This window comes from Lineus longissimus, chromosome 3 (genome assembly GCF_910592395.1).
Source record: "Lineus longissimus chromosome 3, tnLinLong1.2, whole genome shotgun sequence".
Lineage (NCBI taxonomy): Eukaryota > Metazoa > Nemertea > Pilidiophora > Heteronemertea > Lineidae > Lineus > Lineus longissimus.
The window spans coordinates 7,693,028-7,719,364 of NC_088310.1; the positions used below are offsets into that span (position 1 = coordinate 7,693,028).

The 26,337-nt window shown below is 40.5% G+C and overlaps 1 protein-coding gene across 5 annotated transcripts in view; it reads right to left on the reverse strand.

Annotated features, from left to right (window-relative positions):
- LOC135485643 (muscarinic acetylcholine receptor M1-like) overlaps positions 1-26,337 on the reverse strand; it is a 90,402-nt gene continuing 64,065 nt past the window's right edge. For 2 of the 5 annotated variants that reach the window (XM_064767921.1, XM_064767923.1), the window contains 3 exons: positions 24,665-24,758; positions 4,034-6,077; positions 2,116-2,416 (listed from right to left, as the gene is read on the reverse strand). In XM_064767921.1, coding sequence (XP_064623991.1) covers positions 2,256-2,416; positions 4,034-5,828 — 1,956 coding nt within the window. In that variant the 5' untranslated portion in view covers positions 5,829-6,077; positions 24,665-24,758 and the 3' untranslated portion in view covers positions 2,116-2,255. Of the gene's footprint in view, positions 1,506-2,115; positions 2,417-4,033; positions 6,078-17,407; positions 17,573-24,664; positions 24,759-25,505; positions 25,542-26,337 lie in introns of those variants that run through there. The other 3 variants (XM_064767926.1, XM_064767922.1, XM_064767924.1) reach the window with 3 other exon arrangements.

The following is a 26,337-nucleotide window of genomic DNA, read 5'->3' on the forward strand; positions in this document are numbered from 1 at the left end:
ATAAAGCAATTAGAACGAAGTTAATGCCAATTTCAAGGCTCGTGGCCTGTTCTTTGATTTCCAGAGGACTATACTGAACGTCCAGCGGTATTGCCTCTTGACGCGCGTTGTCTGGAAGCAGAGGAATGTCAATACATTGGGGATCAAGATGCCAGAGATTTAATTGGGCATTCACTTTGTTTTAAAGGAGCTCTAATTGCAAGTTCTAGCCAAAATGGTGGTACCTATGGTAAACCCTTAACTAACCTCGCGAGATCAGGGCATTGAAAACACATGGAAAAAAGCTTTGACGAACGGACATCGCCAAAATGAGATCTTTCAGAGTGTTGACTTTGATGCACGCTTTCGTGCGAAAAGAAAAAGTGACCCTAAGCAATTCAAAGTATCCGATGACGGAGAGAACAAATGATTTTTCTATTGATGAGGCGATCCTGATGGATGATGCATGACACTGTGAATAACTTTAGATGATACCGGCTTAAGAATTATAGGTGAGGTGAACAGGTCTTGTAGCAAATTATGATAAAATTTCATTTGCTGACCGACCCTCATTGGAGTATTGTTTTCCAGATATCTAGCCAATAAAATGTTGCATTTTGATAACTGACTACGTAGGCGATGGGCAAATGATTCATGCACATGTATTGTTAATACTCTGTTCTATTCGAAATATACTAAAATGGTAAATAGATTCGATACAAATGGCGTGAAAATGTCACATTTTTTATTAAGTTTCCATACAGCAACATCAAGAGGCGTTCAGAAGTTTACTTCTCTTGTATGTGTCGCACAAAAAAATGTCATTCCCTACCGCAGAACTGCAGTAAGCACGCTTACCTTGTATGCACGCCGGCCTGAGGCTGCTTTTAAGGATGACCATTGTGGCTGGAACTTGAAATCCTAAAGAAATTAGAACTCCTTCAAAATGAAGTGAATGCTGATTTTGAGTTGGGGTGTCTGTTTTCTGATAAACAAAAAGAAACTGACTCCCACCCATGAAATTGGATTCGCTTCATTTTGAAAGTGTTCCAGTTGCTTTAGGATTTGAATTTCCGGCCAAAATGGTGGTGCCTAGGTGAAGGTCAACCCTTTAAATCTGGACGTAGTTTATGGCTTCACATTTGACGTACACATATACTAATGTTCGACCAAGGTTTAGCACGTGGTATAGACGTACATTCGACAGGTGTGGCATAATATTGACGTAACAGACAATTGTTGTATTCGATTTCTCTCGACAACTAGGAATTTCTAGGGTTATTTAACACAATTCGTTATAACTATGATGGAAAAACGGCAGCAAAACTCAAAAGGATACAATATATGGCCTTCAATTATATTAACAAGGGAAACTCAACATCACAGTGCAAGTATGAAATAGTTCTCAAATTGACTGACAAATTCCTGATATCTTCTGAAACAAACTTATTCCTTCCTATAAATCAGCTCTTCGTACTTCGTCGATTTTCGTATGCGGTGAGGGCTACGTAATCCTGCATTGCTTACTACAAGACAAAAAGGGGGAATTACTTAGCAGACAACGAGAGGGGTACAGTCAAGAGTAAAATGCTTTTTAGATACCTCCGAAAATCCTTTCAAATTCTTCACAAGAAAGTTTGGTTCCAAATCGAGCTAATGCATTTCCCACAATTTGACGGATTTTTGTTGTTGCAAGATACCAGTATTGCATGTCTCATTAGTTCAATATTTTGTTCAAGCTTCGTGGCCAAGAGAAATAAAACGAAATAAGAACTACACTGTAATGCCATATCTAGCGTATTTTGCACTATCTCAAAAACGTCAAAACGATATCTCGTTTTAGAATCAAATTCTTAATTCATATCACAAGTATCATATTCATAAACAAAGGCACCTGACCGTCTCAGGAATGGCATCACGACGAAATAAGACGATCATGATCGATCGTCCTATTTTCCCTCAGTACTGCCATCTATGAGACGACCGGGTCCCAATCTAATCACCAGTACCGAACACAATGGGCGGGAAATATCAAACGATGAACCAACACTAACAATATTCACACAAGATCAAATAACTTGCATAAAAATCTGGCTTTGCAAAAAAACTGCCTGCCCTCCCTCCCGCCCACCAAAACCAACTCCTCCACCACTGCTCATTGGGAGCAGCGGGCCAAAATGAGCGATTCCAAATCCCCGTGACGGTAAAAACTGCAAACTTTGGCAGAATTCTCAAATATAAAATCTTAACCCGGCTTGGTTAACTTTGCACCAGTTTCACCTGGTGGCGAAAGAACTTCCTGTTACCCGGTTGAACTGTCTGCTTCGCCGTTTCCTTTGACACGTGAGTAGCCTATAAAATGTTCGCCGGAAGTTGACATTGCATAACGCATAGCAAATGGGATTCACTGTACTGTTGATGTAACATAACCAATAACCTGAAAATGGAACGAAAATATTAGAAAAGGGGTGAAGAAAAAAACCACGCACCTCCCGGCGAGAGCTCGACGATATTTGGGTTGCCAATCGCTTCCGATGGTAGGTGACAATGACGAAGCAATTCTCATAGAATTGGTTTGGTGTCAATATTGTGTCAGGTTTGAAGATATTCTGAGTTTTACAAAAAACCGAAGATGACAAGATTTCTTGACTCCCCAACACGAGGAACAGAGAGAGATCTCACTGATCACGTGTTAGCCAATCAGAAGCCCCAATCCTGCTTTTCCGGGACATCCTTCAGAATTCAACCAGTCATAAATTAGTATTTTGGTAAGAGTCACGGTCAAATAAGCTTTCGGAAAAGCTTTTCGGACGAATGCCAAAGATCGTCAGCAAAATGCCATACATGGTAAAGTGTCATTGCCCAAAGCAACGAAGGAAGGATGGACGATCATTGAAACGGTGATGATTCCAATCTCTGTTCTGAAGCCACGTGAAATCTTTTGATCGTCTCTTTGTTAATGATAGCAATGACAGGCATGGCCTGAGGGCTGAAATAATCGACTTCATCAATTTGGAATTTGATAACACCACTCCGGATCGATTTCAGAACCATACTGAGATTACGAAATAGAATTGAAATAGAAGCGCATGTTAAAAATAATTCGTATTCTAATATCTTTCTAACAAAAGAATTTCAAAGAATTTTTCGCTAAGGCTACCGACATCATCTTAATTAAAAGGATCGTCTCACTATTCGTATCATTGATCAAATGGAGGATTTTGTATTATAATGAGAAAAGATCCTTTTCGGAAAATGATGACCCAGTTCATTCAGTGCTAAAACAGACATCTCATTAGATTTCGGGTCTTTTCCTTTTAAAAGAGTAATATTTTCTAACAACCAACACGACTGAATAATTGCTCGGTGAGTTGTTGGCTGGATGCAGAATTTAGAACTGTCAGAATCTTACCAGGATTATAACAGTCAGAATCTTAACAGAATCTTAACTGTAAGAATCTTAACAGGATTATAACAGTAAGAATCTTTTAATCATCTTAACAATAAGAATCTTAACAGAATCTTAGAATAATTTAAAACAAAAAATATCATGTGATGTTCTTTCCCAGTCACCGTACCACTCTCAACATTCCGTCTTGGAAAAAGCCCTTTTGTTAAGTTAGATTTATGATCAAGAGATTTGAATTCAGTGTAAGATGCTGAGCCGTGCCGCTGCATTGACTTATCAGGCGCAAGACCATGAAGCAATTTGATATATCTGATAACAGCTTACATTGACGTGATCGTATGGGAATAGACAAATACGCACATGTTTCGCTATAATTTTCGTGTTTTCTTTAATGACTATCTAAAACTTTCTCAATCGTTTTTGTGCGAGGCAAGGGTAATCTTGAATATAAGCTCTTAGAATATATAAAAAACGACTGCAAATTATGGAACTTAAATTGGAATGTGACTTCCATTTAAATCCTGCTGGATTGATATCTCTCATCAGGACGGCACTTTCTTGTTTGTTTGGTCCAGATATTAGTATAAAATAGGATGTTGATCCACCCACAGTCTTCACACTTTTAAGTGTAAATATTTCACTTACCTATAGCATAAAGTGTATCTCCTATGCAGTCGGGACAAAAGGCTTTTATCACAGTGAATATATTATATGGTGTCCAGGTGATGATGAATGCGAATAAGATGGCACTGAGAGTCTTGGCAGCTTTCTTCTCCTGTTTTTGCTCTTTCCGTCTCCGCCGGGCGCGCTGACTTTTCATTTTTTGTGCAAACTTGGTGGCCATTTTGGCCTGCATTGCCACGCGTATTGCATCACTGTTCTGATTAAGGCGCCGCGTGGCTGAGTTCGATGCGGAGATGGTACCACTAGAACAAGGTCTTGATATGGGATTACTGCTAGTACTAGAAGCACCCTCTTTGGCTCTCGCCCTAACCCCAGACTCTGACGACTCTTCTTTGATCTCCGTAATCTCGTCATCTTCCTCGCTCTCTGATAGCATACGAATCATGGGTTTATTGTCATCAGAATCGCCTGTTGAGCCGAGTACCGGAAGTTTGATGAGGATCGTGTACATAGCCGCCCGACCCTCCTCCAATTCGGAGAGATTGCTATGGCGACTTCCGGTCCCTGTGATTTCGGTGGATGGAGTGGTCGGGGTGACATTAGTCCGGTTACTATCGACTGATATTAAAGGAATTATGACACCACTTGAACTGTCTCTTCGGTAGCCATGGCGACCATTCTGAGTATGCCCGGGGAATGATTGGTCCCGTTTGAGCGCCAGGGAACTCCGGTTGTAAGGAGTGGCAGAGTCGCTGTGCGGTGTCGCAATCGGGGACGCAGGCGGGTCGCTGGACGTCGAGTCCTCGAGCGCGTCCGTCTCACGGTCGATCATCGACCGACAACAATTCATTTTTTGCATCAAAGTTTTCTTCTGGGGAAGCTGTTCTGGTAATTCTTCAAAGAGTTCTTCTCCATCGGGAGAATCTTCACTACGCCTCTGGCTCATGTTTGAGACTCCTTCGTCTTCGCTGGAGTAGTTCGACCGCCTGCTCTCTTTTGACGGCCCCGCCTGGAGGTGCCCGAATTCCCTCTGCCTCTTCTGCGTCTCCTGGTAAATGCGCATATAAACAATGGTCATTATTGTAACGGGGAGATAGAAAGCCGCCACTGCGGTGAGACAAGTAACAATAGGATTGCTTTCCAAAAACTGAATGTAGCACTCATGGCCCTTGACCGTTCTCTCCCCTTCGATATAGGGCCATGCAAATATCCAAGGGGTCCATAACAACACTGATATAATCCACGCTAAGGTTATCATGATACCGGCGCGCTTTGGTGTCCGTTTGGCCCGGTATGACAGCGGGCGCGTCACAGATAGGTATCGGTCCATGCTGATCACGATTAAGTTAGCCACCGATGCGTTGCTCATTGTATAATCCAAGGATAACCATATATCACAAATTATCGGCCCGAGCGGCCACTTTCCCATCATCAAGTAGACCGTATAGAGTGGCATCGACACGATCCCGATTGTCAAATCCGCCACAGCTAAACTCAAGAGAAAATAATTGCTGACAGTTTGAAGCTGTTTTTCAACTTTGAAAGCGATGAGCACGAGGAGGTTTCCACCTGTGGTCGCGATCGCCAAGATGGCCGCCACAACCGATATAACGATAATCTCGCCGATGCTTCGGTCAGAGTCGCTATTAAAAAACGTATTATTCCCGGTGGAGTTTGTAGAGTTATCCGGGTAATACCACGGGGTTGGATCACCGTTCGATTGATTAACAAGCCAATATGGCTGAACTGTCGACTGTGAATCGGAAAGGTTCGCAACAACCGGGCCGAGTAACGGAGCGATCGTTTCGGGCGGCATGATTAAAGAACCGATTGTCAAGATGTTTTCCGGTGGTTGTATCACATTGTATCTGCACTAAAACAAATATACCACTTTCTGACATACGTGTTGGATGTGAAGCCGATTTCAAAAGTATTTGATGCTATCTCCTGGCTTCATGTTTTGAACTTTCTTTATTGTATTTCGCATCTCTTTCGTTTTATCCATTCCATTACTAATCACGTGAGGTGATGACCTTGATATTTCGTTGCTAAGGGCTGGTCATTTCTGCAAATAGAGGAAAAGAACTTGGATTAGCAGCTGACACGTTGGCATCATTACAGAAATCCACAACTTTCAAAACCGAAAAGGGTTTTGTAATGGGTGAAACATTCAGCTAGCTGGTTGAGCTACTTCTTTAATGAAATGAATGGCATAACGAAGGAAGGGAGATGGGAGGGAAGGAAGGAAAGAAGATACATGTCAGGAAGGAAGGACATTTTATACGCATGGCGTCATCTCATCGTATGCCCGAGTTTACATGTCTCGCGTAGCCTTGCAGAGATATAGAGGCCGGTTTAGCAACAATTAAAAAACGCCAAATGTATTGCTTCCCTGTTTTGCCCAACGGTATAATATCACGTTGTTCTAAATCTGGCGTCAGTAAGAGTACATTAAGAATGAAAGACATTGGTCAAGGTGCAAGGTGGCCGTTCAACCTTTCAAGAGAAAGTCATCGTTGTATTTTTTTTCCAGGCAGCTTCAAAGGATGAAACATGAAAGTGTACCCTTTCTCAGTGATGACATGCACCTTAGAATACTATAGTAACCGGTTTCCCGTAAGGAAACTTCGTGTCTCTTAGGAGCGCTGTTTACCATGTGCTACTACAGACGATACTGCATGGTTTCCATTTGCCTGTTGAGAAATTGCTTCCCTTTTGAAAAGAATTGTGCAGAAAGAACAAATCATTGCATTGCTATAACCTTGAAAACTGGTACACACAGCCAAACAATTGCCCTCGGACCTGATGGTTCGTATTGATAAAAAAAATGGATGAGTGAAAAATGAAAATCGGTGAGTGAACCTATTCCGCCATTTGTTGCACTGCCGGAGGTATCAGGGATGGTTGTCTGTAACTAACACCATGAATGAGAACTCCAGTATTGTAAGGAATGTGCTTCCGTATAGATATTGAATGTTGAAGCCAAAAGAAAAACAATTTCCGTATACCATGCCCTTGGCAAATGGCATTATTGTCAAATGTCGTGAAAGTTGCCACGAAGACGCGCGTACATTTCCTAACAAATTTAAAAACGGCTTTTATTTTACCTCAACCACGACAACTGGCTAAGATGATCTGCGTACATTTTCTTACAAATTTCAAAGTCAGCTTTTGTTCTATCTCAACCATCACGATATTATTTTTTAATCACCAATCTGCATTTAGGATTGATATCAGATTGTAACAATAAAATGTTTTACTTTGAACGCAGACAATTCACCTGTAATGTAAGTTGTTAATTGTTTAACTATTTTCTATAACATGATAGATGTCGCATACAACTTTCAAGTAACGCTCCAATGTAATGTCTGAATCTCCCCCGGCACTATACGATGCGTGGGGAAAGATAAGCCAAATTCCTCTGCCTATTAAACGGTACGCAACAGACCAGATTTCAAGGAACTTCTAGAGATATTATGAAAAAAAATCCTCCATTACATGTCGACAATTATCTAATGGATTTTTTTATGGATTTCACAAAGGACGTTTTGCTGACTGTTGCGTGTTTGAACCGTCACGGGTAGGTAGAAATCCCCGCACCGGGATTAAGGCTGCGGCGGAACGATAAGCCGAATCGACAGGTCACGACGTGCAAATAGGATGTACTTGCATTTTTCGCCAACCTAACTGTTTCATTGCGTAGCTAATGTAGTAGAACTGAGAAGCTGTTTAGTTCAAGAAAAAGCAGACGATGATGGAAGCAAGATCAACCTCCTGGGAAGTCCATTTCGTCATCCTAATACTTTATTTTCAGGGGGAGGGACGATGCGGGGTCCACTGCGCCCGGAGTGTAGATGCACCAGGCATAATTGATGAAAATGAAGTTTATCAAGTGGTTGCGCATTAACATTCACCGCAGACTTAGACTGCATTTAAGCCGTCTTATGAGCTATTTGAAGTGGGTTTTCCAGTAAACTTGAAAAGATAAAGTACTTATCATAGATTCTACCATGGGGAAATCAAGAATTCGAGACGGAAAAATTCGCCTGTGTACCAGGAACTTTCCCACACCAAAAATAAGAGTCCAAGTCTGTCTCCGTTGCGTCAATACGGTACACTGGAAATATTCGTAACTCTGATCCCGTCGGGAGAGCCAGGTATGGGCATTATACTGTGCTCTGCAGGTCATCCCGTTGATAAGATGAGCACTGGCGGGCCAATTCCTCGGGGCCTCCTTACCCCCGCGCTCTAATACAATTGATTCCTCCTTTATAGACTGCAGAGAATAGAGGACATTACCGTGAGCCAGAAAGCAGTTAACCTAATCTAAATGGTCCACGTTACTGTATCTTAGCGTATACCTATTGATTTAATTTCTCCACTATATATCGTCAAAAACTCATTAGTACAGTACAATGCAGTGAAAGAACTTTATCGAAATATTCCGATTACAGTAAGCACTAAGGACTCTTGAGGATGTCTTCCCATGTTCTGTTTTCAGAAATCCTTCTACCATCCATCTCGATAATGCAAACATTTCTTCATTTTTGTTTCTTAAATTTTGCTAGTGGTCCTCGACCGTCGTACCGTTATTGTTGATATTTCTCGGTGATAACTAACGGCTGCTGTAATGGGCCGTAATAGCGACTGTAATGATAGAAATACGCCCAGGGGACATATGGATCATTAGGAGTGACCGTTCGGGACCTTTGCTTTCAATTAGGAAACAACTTGAGTATGATTGCTAAGATGTTGAAGGAATTGGCAATGAGTGTTGTGAGGATAATTTTGCGTAGAAAGGTAAGAGCCAAAAGGTAAACTGAACAACCTAGTAATTGCCATTCAACCCACCCACTCTGAAAAAGGAAACGGAATTTCTTCCAAAAAAATGATATATTTGTTTCAGCATTCGTTCTCTCTTCACCCCCATCCACTGCAACGATTTCAAGCAAATGAAATCACTCAGATAGGGAGTCGATAATCTAAGTATAACGTATGTGCTTAAACTCTACGTATTTTGACCTCGTAGTTAAAGGAATTCAGGCCTAGTCCAATACCAGTCTTTTGTGTTTAAACAAAGCCCGCTCGCACATCGGCCTAAATTTCCACTGTTCTGCTATCTTATCAAAGGGTCATCAGGGGAAATCTTGATAACATCGACCGCCACGAAACCACTTTGATGGGGCGATAGAACTAAACCGACAACGGCAAATAAACAAAATGGCGGGACTGGCTGTTTGTGCTTGCATCGCTAAAGAAAATACGGAATGCTGAAGAAGAAGAAGAACCAAAAAAGTGATTATCACAGCCATCATAATCGAATTGTTTCCTAAGACTCCGACTAAGGAATGCTGATAGTAAGGAAATGTTTTCATTGAAGATGCCATTCAGACCCATGCACCGAGGACTGAGTTCCATACTTTCGAACCTTATATCGAAAAAGCTTTGATTTCGTTTGAGCGCTATATATATATAGGATCACGAATAGGGCACGGGGAAAGATTCATTATAAAGACGATATGACCCTTGGTATATACCTTTAGAATTCCATCTGCCGGGCGAACATTTTCGTTCAAAAGCCTAATCTCCGAAGAAACGGGTTGATATCTAAAATGATCTGATGTCTAGCGATCAGAGAATAGGCATCAGATTACAAACGTTCATAAAAGGATTTTCTTGAAAGAAGATCGCTTTGCTTTCAGTATCTAACTTTTTTGGAAATACTTTATCGTCTTCATCGCTAAGGATAATGCTCTAAATTGATTATCCGATTAAGGCACCTTTAGTAGACAAATAACGGGATAAAAAGTAGGGTGACTTGCACAACAAGAAAGCACTTTCTCCAATCTTGATCAAATCCGTTTAGAAGATGAAGTTGGATTAACACTCCCGCCAATCCAATTTTCAATAGGTTGATTTTTAAATTGCTTCCAGCGTGTTGACACCCCCAAATCAAGATTTGATACGTTGAAAGGTCTGTGTCTTAATTACCTTTTTGTTCTTGGGATAACAACGGGAAGAGTCTTGAATTAATAGCTACACTGAGAAGCTGAGTGCTACGGTGACAATCAGGGTATCATCAATCGGCGACACTTAGGGAGTATAGCATAACGGTATTAGCATAAAGGTATCAGTCAGTATTATGTAATATGCGTGTTTCTATATTGGATAGTCAATTTGGTAAGAAGCTCACACGATTCTCACGAGAGGCTTACGACGAATGGACATGTTCTTCAAATAGGTCAAAGCTGCTAATCGGGGAACCTGCTTAGACTCGGACAGGTCACATCAAAAGAGTTTCAATAGATTTGCAATCTTCATACTGGAAGACCAATTTTTGATTCTAGCTCCGATCACGAGTATTCGTCATCTCTGAAACTCATCCTGGACCTCATGGTCTTATATATGCACGTATTTCCTTTAAATGTATATATAGGGTATATCTTGGTGGTCAAGATCGGTAACCTGGCTACTGCATTCAGGACCACACTTGGCATAATGCCATTCGTAACGGTAATGAAAGACCGATGAGCATGACTCATTTCTGCCAAATATCTCGTAGATTGAGAAAGGATCAAACAAATAAGTACCTTTCTGCCAAATGTCAACATCCAATAATATCATTCACGATACTCATTCTCAGCATCACCATTCCATAAACAATAAACTTTTGTAGTCCGCCAATCGCCCGTGTTCCGATTGTAAATCATTTCCATAATTACGGCGGTGTCTTGCGCAGTAGAGACAAAGGTAGACGCCATTACTCTAGCTTGATTGAGCCGCGAACAGCCCGCCAAGATAATTTATCAACCCAGGAACATACTGCAACTGAAGGTACACCACTAAATTCACATGATTATAGCCTCCTTGTATGGTGTTCGGTAGGAGTGTTGGTCATTTCCACCGCGGAAGAATGAGGGGATGATCTTATGGTGTGTAATGGTTCGGAATGGAGCGGCCACGACGCTGCCTGGGACATCAAGGCATCTCCATCCCCAATAAAAATGATTGAGAGTCATTGCCACTATCGGACAGCGGTGAACTGTTGGTTGCTTATACATGCCATTCCCTTGTGAACTTGCGGCGTTGTTTTCATTTTATCCATACCATGTGCCCTGGTATAGCCGATTGGCGATGGGAACGTCCTATCAGTTGACCAAAGGTTAATTTTTGTGTGGCGCGTCACAAGATCACAAGCAAACACGGAACAAGGATCAACTCCACAGGCGAAGAGTCAACGGCTACGCAACTTTGCAGACCACTAGCCTTCCAACAATACTGTATTTCAGCATTTTTATCGGTTCGACAAATCGGAAAACATTCCGGTATCAAGAGACAGTCCGAAACATCCTTGCAAAATGCAAAAATAAAACGTCAAAAACATCCAAGAGCAACGGATGGTGTTCGGAAAAATATTTTTCTCGATGCACGTGGAGACGCCTGTGGATCGGGGTGGTGAACGGGGGAATATGATCAGTAAAGTCGCACTTCACATTCATATTGTACAATTTGGTTCCACGTCCCAAAATCACCCAAAAATCACGGTCTTCCTTCCCTCAGTAAGTTTACAAGGGACCGTCATTAATACTATACGTTTGTCGACAACGATACCGATACCATTAGCAGTGTAAGTAAATTCAACTTCCCATAAATCAAACAGAACTTTACGCTTAGTGCTAACTCTGATATGATTCCCACATGATAGTTCACATGCATTAAAGCAAATCGCCGCGAGTGTTAGAATTCCCCGAGGCTCACTCGATTTGTCCTGTGCCGGTGTTTAGTTTGTTTGTCCCGAAAAAACACACAATGTTTTAGCACTGCGTAGCACCGTGGTCGCGCCTTGAACGAAATTAACGAGTCCCATATATATTACAAGAATTGTGATTATTTTCTCTTGCGTTCTCATTGTCATTAAACTAATATTTGCGTCCTCTCGCCTTCCCATCTTTCCTCGTCTCTCGGTATATATAATGACTTATGATTGTATTCTCACATATTTATTCAACTGTCTGAAGAGTGAGCTGTCTATGGCTATACGATATTCGACTATGTTTATTTGTAATAGTCGTATTACAATGGTAAATACAATAAATAAGGTAAATACAGTGCGGGGAAACGATATTCATCTTCATATGATGTGATCTTGGTGACTTGGAATTGGTTTTCAATGGAAAGCACTCCGGGGATAGGGCCCTCACTGAAAATCCCGTTGGACAACTTCTCCGAGTGCTGCAGACGCCACCTGCGGATTGAGCCGCGTCCGCAGACAGCGATTGCGAGTATACTCCGCCTCTCGATATTTCACTATGTAATGTCGAAGGAGTGAAAAAAACTTCAATCTCAGGATGCCTCAAGTGCCAATTGTTGCATTGTTAGTGGAATACATACTGAACTATCATAGATACTCAGTCCGTATAGCCTCCTTGTACATCAAAGGTTTGGTCAACTGGACATTTGCATGCCCACTCTAAAATATCGGGCTTCTCATTAGAGTATACGTTAGTCTAAGAGTATAAATCGGCAATGTCCGATAATACGATGTATTCTCTTGCCTTCCCTATTTGGGTTTTCAGGGAGTATCAAATCGCACACATTTCCAATATTTTCTCATTAGTCGCGTGGTCAGCTAGAAGAGAATCAGATTAATGTAAGTCGATATTTGTCACACTATGAGGGGACTTGTTGGCCCTCGTGCACTTTTTAGATCTTATTGCTGACGCTGTACTGACACTGAATGTTATCTTGATCACGGGCGAAGATGTAGTGTCAGCGGAAAGCACCATATACTGGTGCCATTCGAGGGGTTGTTTTAATTGTTTTAATTGTTTTTTGTCTTGGCTACTTTACATGTCACCCAATAACTCCTCGTATACTAGTTGCAAACATGTTTGGGTAAAAAGCTGTTTTTCTCCTCCTTTCTAGGTTTAACCGGTGATCATGACCAGAGCCTTCCCCGCCATCTCGAGCCATTTAATGCATCATATAGTTTAGCTAATTGTCCTCTGCCTCATTTAGCAGAGCATACACAATTTTCAGACAGGGATATGGAGTCTGTCCGATCGATCGATAGCAATTGGTCAAAGCGTGATTTATTTATTCTCCCGCTGTGTCTCCTTTGGACATTGAAGACGGCGCAACATTTCTCGGCGTACCAATTCTTTTAGTCAGAGCTTCCCCTGTCCTGAGATATACGCCAGAAAACCGAAAGACTCGAATCTCTGGGTCAACATTGGCATGCCAATGCCGCCCACTCGTTGTTAGGAAGCACTGAGATGGTGTTCAACTAAAACACGTTACACCGGTGGGATATTTTTGCTTGTTCCTCATATATCTCAGTGTTTTCATACAACAGAAAGCTCTACAGAGACAATGCATGACTTTTCAATGGGGAACAAAGATACCTCGGTAAACACCATTTTCTTATCAGCCTAATGAACACTACTAAATATACGCGTTACACTATTTGAGGCACGTATTTTGTGGCGAAAGTCAAGCAACAATCAGCCAATAGTTGCGATAGCCATTGAATAAAAGACGAAATCTTGCTGAAGCCCCCTAGTGTCAAAATCAGGTACCTCGTGCTAATTAAGATGCTGCCGTATCGGTCTTTTTTATTCTTGGAACAAGCTATCGTTTTGTTTTCGCATGACTTACTCAGCTCGCTTTAATCACAAACTGCTCATTGATGCAGAGACCGCATGCGGAGAATATGATTTGTACTTTGATATTTCTGTTGTTTCGGTAAACTTTGTGCAGGAAATCACATTTGTCGTAAAAAACGAACTATAACTTAGTCTGAGCGAAGACTATTGATTATCTTTTTTGGTCGGTGCCAGCAGTTGCGCAAACAGCGTCAGCGCTAACCTTGGCGTTAAGTCCTCGTAAAGCGTTTTAAGTTACCGTGCGTGTCTCGTGGGAGAAATACGTAATGGTTTGTTATAAGATGTCTTGAATAAAAGAAAGCAAAGTTGAGAAAGTGTTTGACCAGGGGAAATGAAATTAGTCCTCAGCAGAGTAATAAAAATAAGAGTCGTCTCGAAGATCAACATCATGCCACCGCTGGTTCACGTAGAGAAGCATAAATAAAGTATTAGGACAAAGAAGAAAGTGTAAATAGTGGAGGATTTTTTATATTTATGTTAAGGAGCTATTTGGACTTCCAGCTGTATCTAGGATTTACATTAGAAGATTGGTATACATTTGGGACACCCTGAATATATCCTTGATTGTAGTTCATCTGCGGGTAGGACACTTATGATTGGGAGCGACTTGGACTTCCAGCTGTATCTAGGATTAACATTAATTAGAAGATTGGTATACTTTTGGGACACCCTGAATATATCCATGAGTGTAGTTCACCACTGCGGGGCAGCCGTAAATCACACTTCCGCCGGGTACAATGTCTCTGATTGGAAACTGCGTCAATATTTGAATTAAATGAAAATCAATAGGAAGATTTTTTTTTTCGCATCTCGTTTTCTTTGAAATGTTCTTCTTCTGAATTACATCTAAATCGACTAAGTCATGAAGTGGAGACATGCTGACGGGCGAGAAACACTAACGCAGCAAGTAAGACCTGATTTAGTACTTCAGCAACATTTATTTTGATTCAGGAAAATTAATGTTGATATTTTGATTTGGCGGTTGTAAAATTGCCGATGAGTGCCAGTAAGAAATTGTACAAAGTGCTTAGCCTTCATCGCATTGATCTGAATAACAGAGAGGTTTAGATTTTGATCAAAGAACGAGGCGATTGTTTTTTCTCTGGCTGACACCATCAAGCCATGTTAATTGTTTGTATAATTGTTTCAAGGTATGTCAAACTTAAAAACACTCTATTTGATGGCATTTCTGAGTACAGGCAACTCGCGCTCCGCCTTAAAAATTCTACAACTTTCTCATTCTCGGATCCAAATCGGAACCTCTCTAATAGAGTCTAAGATCGTAGCGATGATTTTTGAAAAAAGAGTGCTTATTGCAACGCTTCCTTCATCAAACTGATGACAAATTGCCAATTAAAATCTAGGCGGTAATTTCTAAAAAAGGTTTTTTTCAGTGGCTTCATCATTATAATGCTTTACATTATTTGTCCCCCCCCTCCGATTGTTCGCGATAAAATGAATCGCAGGTATATGGCCAGGGTCGGCGGGATTCACATCTCAGCGTAGCTTTCGTCCGATCGCGACTGCAATGACTAAAGGGGTGCGCCGATACGACCTACATCAAATTAAAATCCGTTTTATTTTTCTTTCGTTTGGAGGACAAGAAAGCAGCTCAGATCTTTCTTACATCATCCCAATAAAAGCTACACTCGTCCATCGATTTCGCGAAGTCATTCAGTTTTCGGGTTGCTCGGCTAATGCACTACTAATTTATATGACAAAACATTGATGAAACCGTGTTGAAACATTCTCAAAAGGAGTGTTCTTTTTGAATGCCCATTTCCGAATGACGTGCATCGGGTTTGAGATCGAATTAATTAACAAGGCGGGTCAGGCTTTGAACATATTATGTGACTTCGAGGTTAACGTCTCGTCTAGTTAGGGTTTTCCTAATAACCGACAATGCTGTATTCCGCAGCTTCAATGAAACAGAGCTTGAAGTGAATTTGGCACGACCAGCGTTTAACCTACTTACATTTTCACCGCCCACGGAAATACCTTTTCATTTCCAGTTGAAAAGTCTAAGGCAGAAGAATGCTCAGTTGGCTAGATTCATTCTGCTAAACACCTGCTTTAAAAGCGATTCATCTAATACAGAAACTCGTAAAGGGAAGTTCCATAATAATGACACGTGCATCAGTTTGTTAGTTTCATTCATCCTCGCTTTAGTTTGACACCGACTGCACTGGAAACGAAGGAGCGCTATTTACTGGAGGGGCTATTCACTTTAAAATAGACACTTGACAAATGTGGAGAATGGTTCGATGAAAATCCATATTTAAAATCAATTTGTGAAAAAACATTTGACATACAGCTCTACCTGGACAGATTTTTCAACTTGGTGAAATCAAAAATGTACTTCGTTACTTATTTTAGGTGAAAATTTCGTGTAAAATGTACGACCGCGTTAATAAGGTAAATAAACATTAAGAAAGTAACAGACATTTGTAACATAGACTATCCAGTCTCGATCATGGAACGCCGGATACAAAGAGAGACAATGACTCATCTTTGACTTGTCGTCTGCTCCGATATACCACCATATCACAAAGAAGTGAAAGCCAGAGACGGACCAAGACACCTTTATCGCAACAAAGGGGGCAGACGAGAGATTAAACACAACTACTGGATACAGGAAACCATATCACCACCGCAAAGACCAGTTATTACCCTTTCTAAAAGTGTGTTTCTGTCTACAGTGTTATCTATTCGATGGCGAAGCGATCAGAAGATGTAGGACAGTTTTCATAATATGTCAGAAGATGTAGTTTCCAGCTATTTTGGGTGTATTGTATATATGACTAGTTGTTGAACCAAAAGCAGCGTATGGGTGTGGTCGGATTTCAAGGTATATATCTCCACAGCGCCATGCGAAGATGACGATAGCACGTAGGTGTTGCTAGAAAGGCATAAAAACAATCCTGACAGGAGACAAACAAACCTACGAACATTAACCCCTGATTTCCTCAGGATGCCTCATCACAGGTGCCTATAATCAGAGGCAAGTGGCGAAAGAGTAACCTTACTGCCTAGGAAATAACCAGTGAATCGTACGTTCACCTCAAAACCCAGGCAAAAAAGCAGGCCTGAGCTCATTGCATGAAGTGAAAACCTGTTTTCACCCACGAAAATGAACGGTGGACTGGTGTTTGATTTTCTCTGGTGAAAAACCTGCTAACAAGAAAGCAGTTATTTTAAAAGTAGGTGGTCAAATATCGTGCTATACATCCCATGTTTGTTATAAGCAAGGCAGCCAACAACTAGGCCTATTCAACCGACCCCAGAAGTCATATATAAGCGTAGATGGTATATAAATGTACCGTAAGTTTAAGATATCGGTGTGACTGTGCATTTGATTGAATTTTGTAGAAAGTCGTCGTGTTTGGATGAATAACTTCAAGTGCTGTCGTGCAGTTATTATGCATACGAATTTGATGAATCTCGGTACTTCAAGTATTTGTATATCTGTCAATACACAAAGAAATTGTTGACATTTATGTCCAGTATACGTATATACACGATTTCAAATTTTTTAAACTTTAATTACAAATTTCAAATATACAACGAACAGCGAAACACAATGAGGATCACAACACCGTCAATCGCTTCAGACACAGATGCAAATCCACATTCACATGCTTAATACATTTCATAGTAAAACGTGGTACTATTGCTGCATAATTCAAAATAAATTTACAGTTTGCCCTATTGCAAAGTGAAAGCAACTCACCGACATAACTTCTCTCCAAACAACTTGGAATGAAAGGTATATCCGTGACTGGAAGTTACAATGTTTTATAGACGATCCTTCCCTCTTTACAGAAAATGACGATATCTGTTAATTAATCCACCATCAACAACTTATTGTCTGCGCGTTTCAACATCATATTCAATGGAGGTATCATTATTGCATATGATCATAGTCGCGGTGATCAATGTCTGTCCTATTAAGGCATATTTCTAAGCACCTGTTTGCCAATGGAACAACAATGGGCATTGTGTACATCAGTCATCATACAAATATTAAAACGCAGGTCGATTTGTGGCTTCGACTTAGGTGTAAGCTTACAGGTGGACCAACTGGGACTGTTAAATGATATGGTATACCATACTTTAGAGGGGGAGGGGAAGTTGGTGGTTCAGTGCCCATACCAGGTAGCTATCAGGGTCCATCTGTTGGGATATTGGCCATTATGGATTTCATTACGCTTATCTGGCCTATCGATAAGACAGTAGAACGATGGGAATTTAGGCCTAGGTGCGAACGGGCTTTGCTTAAAGACGATAGATGTAATATTGGGCGAGGCCTGAATTCTTGTTACTGCGAGATAAAGGGCAAAATAGCGTGATATTGAATTGGAATTGTCAAGTCACGGACTAACACGAAGCATCTCACCCCAATTTGGTTAACCGCCAAGTTTTCGCGAGCATCTTATTTATTCGCGAATAACCTCGATTCGCGAAAATAAAAATCGCAAAAATACAAATGTGTGTTTGATTGAAAAAGCGAAAGAAATTTTCAATCCGCCAAAAGAAGAAATTCGCAAGCATTTTATTTTTTCAGAACTTATCACGAATTGCCAAATGATTTTGTTTCAAAGTTATGTCTGTTTTGGAGAATGGGCTTGAGTAATAATGACGTACACTGTATATACAGAAAGAAACAAAACACAAACAGAGATTGTCCTTTGCTTTTTGTCTAAGAACGAAGTCGTTCAATAGTCGGGTTGATATTGGTGTTTTTAGGAATACGCTTTGCTTGAGGGAAACCTAAAGAAATTGTAAGAAATATCAAGACTGTTTATTGAGTTTTTGAGAATACCCGATTACTGATCATTAAAGGATCTGGATTCATATGAAAGGATCTTATGAGCAGAGCCAAAGCGCTTTGTAATATATAACATCAACAAACGAATGAAGATAAACGGAAAGCAGACTTCTTGACATGTTACTACTGTGGCAAGGTTGATTCTACAAGTTTTTCTTTTGCCAGGATCTAACAACCTTATTATATGAACCTGTAAAACCTTGCGTCTTGTTTTGGCCGTAGCGGTTTTTACGTCGATTCTTTAACCGCTTGGCATTAAAGCCGTCGAAAAGCAGGCCAAATCTCATTTCAGTGTTCGTTTTAGTTGTAGAAATTGATAGAAATTGATACCACACTGTCCCTACTGGTTGTCTGACCAAATACCGCTGGGTGACTTGAGATATCATTTTGCCTGCCGTAACCTCGCCTTACCCTCACGGACAACTTCTCGGTGTCAATTCAACAGATAGTTCTACAGTTTTGTCGCGTTTTACTAGTAAGACCAGCAAATTAGAGCAAATCGTGCGCGACCTTCGAGTAACTGGCTTTTTGGTTCAGGTCTTGGTTACCTCTAGGGGGTAGGCATAGTTGTGCTAATCAACAAAAATATTTTCAAAAGCTCAAAAACCTTGATATATTTCTGAGGCAGTGTACTCTTGCATTTATTGTTGGCAGTGTCCTTGACCACTGTTCTCATGTTTTCACCCACAAGCCATGACCATACTAACCATCCAGTGGTCATTCGAAACAGCAACAACAAGGGTATAATAATTCAGTATGCAGTAATAGATGCAATATTACTCAACGGGATTCGGTAATGGTAATATGCCATGTCGTTTATGCATATTATGGATTAATCAAAACATTAGCAGTTGATCACGTTGATAAATGGTTGTGTGGAATATTGTGGAGGTCAGGATCAGAAGTAGTTGATGAGGTTCACATCGTTTTACACTCCTGACGCAGTTGACCAGCCTCATCCCACCCAGCTCACCAGACTGGCCTTGGAGCATTTTGAGTGTAGAACCTTTGGCGAAATGCAAGAAATTTTCTTATAGAAGCAAATATAGTGTATTCGTACTTGGGTAAAGTGACGTAGTCTGAGCGATGTCACACTGTTTTGTCGGATAATTCCATATCAATCAGGACAAGGATGGCGATAATTCATTTGCTCCTTGTGCAGGCACTGGGCTGGGGGATTGCTTGGCGAGGGTGGGAGTAATGGTCATAACGACATGGGATTACTGTCAACACGACCCATAGTCATACATCAAAACTATAGAAGACCTCTATAGTACACTGTATCGGGTGACCATAAATTTTTTTTCTACGGCCACCCGATATCTAAGCTATAATAAAAGGTTTTAAGCCATTTTCCATTAACATCAACTACCATAACTTGGTCTCACTCCAGAATACCATACTGAACTTCCGGCGGTATTGCCTCCGTAGCCTCTGCCCATACGCGCGTTGTCTGGAAGCTGAAAAATGTCTGATTGCAGCCCTACATGACAGTAAGACCACGCAATGATTGTGCGACCGACACTGTTCGGTCAATTAGTGGTCCAGCAGGGATGTCCTCTCAGCTAATAAACAGTTTTAAAAGCGATTGACAATGACACAACCACATTTTACGAAAGAAGAGCAAGAGAGAACAAGACGTTTCTCCCTTTGGGAAAAAATCACTGATGTCGTTCACTTTTTTCGATAGGAAATTTTTTTCGTCTTCGCGTTGTTTTTGTGGCAGCTGATCCAACCCATGTCTAACCTAAACAGATTAGAAACAAAATGGTTTCGTTTTTCGTAAAAGAGCCATTAGCCATTTTCTTTGTAGATCATGTGATCTTGATTACTATACGCGATATCAAAGGTTTGACCCCTTTGTAAGTTGCCTTTGGCCACGTCTGTCGTAGAAATCAAAGGAAGGGGACTGCAAGGCATCGCCTAAAATGAAGAGAAGACGCAAATCTATTAATCTCATATAAAAAAGACTCTTTAGAACACAGCGCAATGTAATGCATTTTCTTTGGTACTTCCACCATAATCAGAATTTGCTACTTTCCTTCCAAATGACTGCTTTCCCTTTGATATTTCGGATGCTGTAGAGCAGCTGTAGTTTTTACATTGTTTACAACAAAGATTATGAAATTATAAAGAATTCTCTTTGTCAATGGTAATCAGGTGATGAAACATACGATGTCACACGCTCATCATATGAAATTGGCACGCCGTTCGTAATTACTGATGGGCCAGGAAAACATAAATGCAGTTATAAACAACGCCATAGTGCAGTTATTATGCATACGAATTTGCTGAAATTTAGTATTCATGGGATTTGTATGTCTGTTGTGTACACAACGGCAATGCTGAAATTTATATTCAGAACGTACAATATTCTATCGTAAATTCCAATTTTTTAACGAACTGTGTCATGCCTTTAACATTATGTAAATGTATCTTGAGCATTGCGTATTTTCTCATGAAACATGGTGATGACGGAGATTACACATGTTTTCGAGAATAGGCCTATCTCATATTTGCCAACATCGAGGCCCGCCATCATGGATTTTTAAAACCCCGGGCATCTTTGGTTGACAATATTTGTTCAAAACTGGTAGCTAGGCAACGGAGGTGGATCCAGCATCCTGGCGTTTAATGTCAATACGACATACTTGACATTTTTGACCCCGTGATCCATGTTCGGAACAAATCGTTGATTGTGATTGGAGAGGCTAAGATTTCGTTCCGGGAACGAGAACGATGACGAGGCGGAATTTTTACGATGTATATCGCGTTGCATGTCGTCAGAAGAATGCACTATAGTGAGTCTTCGATGTCAGGTATACAAGAACAACAAAAGGTTACAAAACTATCGACCTGATGATGTAATACAGAGAAAACAATACCCTTGTCCTCTATCATTGGAAAGTACAGACAAATAAGCCATGGATGCATGAATTGCTTCACACCGCATTTGCCAAACTATACCAACACTGCTTTATCACTCAATAGCGAGCAATAAATGTACCGTGATTTAAGTCTAAAGTTGAACTAAAAGTACTCTTACAAGAAGATCTAGGACATATTGCCATGGAGATGTAACAATATAACTCTGTCTGGCATAAAACCAACTTTTCGCTCTCAATACGATTATTTCTCGAAATAATATTTTCACTGCCTTATTTTCGGAAAGTTTCTCTCGTGAACGTATTAACCAGAAAGACAGCAGTGAAGATTTTTGCCAGCACGGTTCTGAGAACATGTCGGAGCTTTTCCTGCAAAACACAACACCAATGTATTTTTGTTCATTTCCGTTTCCGGCATTGTCCGACGGATGGAATTCATACGTTATGTAAATATTGCAAATGTTCTGCCTCGGAACAGGTTGAAAAGAAACGACTTTCATGTAAGGAACTGGGTCGGTGTTGAAGAAGTTTGCTCAGTTTGGTAGAAATATTGGTGACAAAGCCTTTAGTAGGGTTATAGTTAAAAATCTATTTTGCAGACAGCCATAGTTCTTGACAAAGAGTTACACTGCAGAAAAATTTAGCTCAGAATTAGTGTCGGTCACACCATCGGCAACATTGTTCGTAAACGGGTGTTTAAATGTGAAACGTCAAGTTAAAGTAAAGGCTACAGCGCCAATAGCGTTTATGTAAACCATTTTAAGATCACAGCAAACTTTTCACAACTGTCTCAAAGAAGTTCAGAGACGCAACGTAGGCTTAGATCGGAAGTATTTTAGCGAATGTGCCATGGAATAATGTATCGTCCCGAATACAAAAATATATACAGTAGGCTATGTGTTACCGATATACAAGATAATACTGGCACGATATCATTATGTGCAAATATGATATTTTTTTTGATAAAAGCAGTTATCATCACGCATTGGGCGCAGTGGCTAACATGCAGTTGCATTACGCGTTGCGTTCTTATCTGAAATTTAAAATCAGGCTAACTACGGCAAACATCTAGAAATCACATCTCAAGGTTAAGATTCCAATTCCAAGGTCATCGCCAATCATTAAAGTGACAGCCACTGATGAAGAACTGGATTAGAGTAAGATCGGCTCGTCAAAAGGATGTCTGAAACTGATGTAGGTTAACCCAACCAAACGTTGATTGACGCGTTCTCTCGGTATTAAAATGGCAGTACAAAGCGAGGCATGATTGCTAGATTTGATACCTTACGTCAACGTTTTTTTGTATTTCTTTCAGGAGAATTCGATACATGAGTGTAAATACTCTATTTGCCTTTGGATGTTTAGGTGGTATTAGAAAGAGAGTTATGTTGCCAATAAGCCGAGCCTTTTTTACGAGCAGGTGCTCGGATTCTAGACAAGATATTTTACATGAGTTCTTTTAAGGGGAGCTGAATATGGAATGAAAATGAAACTTGTAAGCGCTTATTTCAGTCAAAACTTACACCAATATCTAAAATATATGTATGAACGTCAATTTAGTTGGTGAGACGTTCAATCTTTTCATCATTTAGCCATACCGCGGTTAAATTTACGCAACCCCACGCTGTGGCTGTGACCAGATTGAACATGTCAGCTTATTGAACTTAATCAATAATTGGGCATTTTAAATTCATGAGGGGAAAGCAACATGCACATTCTCATCAGCGGACTAGATGACTATATAACCAATTCCAGTTCTGATGAATGTGGGTATACGAACGAGTGGGACAACTACCTCGTCTAAAGTGCCTGTCGATTTCGACCTCATTGGCCAACAAAAGCCCGGTGTAGCTTTTTCTTATGTTCTCCACATCTCAATGTTTTCATGTAAGATTTGCCAACCTCAGTGGTTTCAGAGGGGAGACTGCGAGAAACGTATTGATTTCTCTTTTGCGTACCCCTATACAGTGAGGAGAAACAGTCCGACGAAAACGAAAAAATATTCTAATGCGGACTCTAAAAGTATTGTATAGTTTTTTTCACAAGCTCAAAAACCTTTATTTTGAAGCGATGAAGGAGGAAACTTTCTGGAACTGATCGAATAGAAAATCGCGATTTGTCATCAAAACCTAATGTCTTAAATCTACATGTACATGTATATACTAGATTTAATGAAAATACTGCTAAGGATTTTTCTGCAATGAGAGACACTTCAATTCGCACACATGATATTTTATTCTAATTTCGTACCGTAATTAATGAAACTCGTTCTGTTGCTTGACGTAGAAATGCTTAGATTTGACAGTTTAGAGCAGCATCCATGTGTGTTTTTTACTCGATGCGCTTCCATCAGGACTCCGGCGTAGCGATAGACAATGTTTGAATAATAATGTGGGGGTTGTCTACAGAAGCGTATGCCTGCTATGTGGCACCAATGTAGGGAGTGCTCGTTGACACAATTGCACTACAGCTGGGTCTCAGCGAATTGACGGAACGGAACGGAATATGATTGAAAATATAAAATCATGCCACGGACTAATTGTTACTGGTCTTTATCTACGCGTTGAAATAAATTCCACTAAACAAGACGAGGCGAATACCAAACCGACCGAACGAGAGAAAATTCGTTCGTCCTGTGAATCGGTAAAAGTGATATAAGGCTATACTATTTCATTACCAGTCCATTTTCATTGTTATCTTCCGCTCCGATGAAAGAGTCTGACTTTGTTCCGTTTAAACCTTACCGCTTACCGTACAAATTGTCATTTTCCACTTAGTCGGTATCATGCGGACAATTACGGATCACAACTGGGTCAATCAAAGCATAATATAATAGAATAATGTCGAGTTTCTACCATCAGCTCATAAGAGACGAGTGCCAATGGAATTGCCTGACACATGATGGCATTTTCCGTCTCAATAGATATTTCATCTTTCACGTCTGGCTCCATTAGGTACACCCAGTCGCACCAGTCGAAATCGGAGGCCGGGGAATTAGGGGCCGGGGTAACGAATTTCGCATTCTTCTTTCGATATGACAAGGGCGGCCGTAATCTTAAGCTTGTTTACACATCGTCCAAAGCTTTTTCAAATTGCGATTTCTTAAATTTCGATTACACAGTGGGCGGTCGTACCAGGTTACACTTTTGCATCATCTCATGCGCCATGTCTTTTTACATTGCAATCTTGCTATCTTGTGCCCACTTTTATTGCACTCAATATTGGTTGACCAAGATCTTCCTATCTGGGCAGACTTCAAAGGTTATTCACCTACCTGCATAATCTTTGTCATGCCACAAGCACTTTTATACCATTATTCTCGCGCGACTGATGCTCCGAAGATGCCCAGGTTCGAGTGTCGTGTAAACCTACAAAAAACAAGGAATGGACATGATAAATAGCGTAAAAACCACATGCACTCTGGTGTCGTGATCAGTGGAGATGCCGAGTCGCATATTTCTTCCACTGCATTACTCTTTCTACCTTCAGCTGATTCTCTCGGTTTGTTTCCCGATGCACGTAACAGCCATTTGTGGTTGATAACCAGCAGGAGAGCAGATTGATTTTTTTCTGTCTTATACAAAGAAGAATTGGTCAAATAAACTTGATGATAGAATTTCAGTTCCAGTGGAAATCTGGCTCCCCGGCATGCCAGGCATGGCGTAGTTTGTCCAAGAACTTCGTCTGGTTAGAAGTAGAGGGTATGCCGTTCGTAATTACTCAGGTGGTCCAGGACAGTTACACACAATTCTGTCCGTAGTGCAGTTATCATGCATACGAATTTGCTGAAACTCGTCACTTAAAGTATTTGTTTATCTGTTTACACAACGGCAATTTCGAAATTTATATCCAGAACGTAATTACACAATTTGAAATAACGGCGCCGACCTTTATTGGCTTTAAACGAATTTACAGTCAAATGAAGAGGCTTTGATGTCAGGATGGGGAAAATCTATTTCCCATCCTAAATGAAAAATGTTGGGTGAATATTCACTTTTGGAGCAACGCCAGTTGAAAATAAACTTGCCCCTCCATCATTACAAGTGATTGACAATGTAGTACACTGGAACGCCATGCAACAAGTATATACTGAAAATAAAACTATTGTCATTAACCTAAAGCTAAATTTGATAAATCGACAAATGAATTTGTAAATGTGTCGAACGCTTCCATGAAACGAAGCGCTAAATGCCCATTTCACGACTTCGTAAATTGATATTTTATTGCGTGTTGCTTCCCGGCGGCAGTGAGAGTGGGAATTTATCGTCACGGCGAGCGCGCGGTGTCTGCCTTTGCAAGTCGTCGCTCAGCCCTTTTAGGAATAGTAATACAAAATGATTTGCATTCTTCAAGTGTAAATTTATCATTGCATGACTGGAATTTGTAGGTTCTTTCGTGTGCACATTACAAGCATTCTTCCTGCTGGTGATCAGATATAAACACGGCCTTAGCATTGTAAATGTACACCACAGAGCGATGAAACTGTGCATGTACGTTTAAGGTATCAGTCAACGCAACAACATCGCTAAACTTTATGTTCCGTTTGCAATCGCATAATTGTAAAATTCCAAAGTCGATTTCAAATGCGAGGCAATAGCTTTACACCGAAATAAAATAACGCACAAAATACCTTGAACTTCTTATACTTGAGGTTAACAGCCAATTCGAAAAACGTTACAGAATTCACAGTTCGAAATTCTCGAGAGGTATAACAGGTGTTTTAAAATCCCATTGAGTTCTGAATTACGCTATGAATTTCAAAGTTCTCACTCTCCTCTCATCATCCGGAAATTTGTAGGCAACTGATACTGTTGGGATGTGTTCAGTTACAGAAAGGTGTGCAATGAGATTATATGGGCCTAATTGTATAGTGTCTAAAACCAATTTAAAAGTTTGTTTCCTTCTCAAATTTGACTAGATTTTAAGAAAAAGTCTGTCAAGGCATGC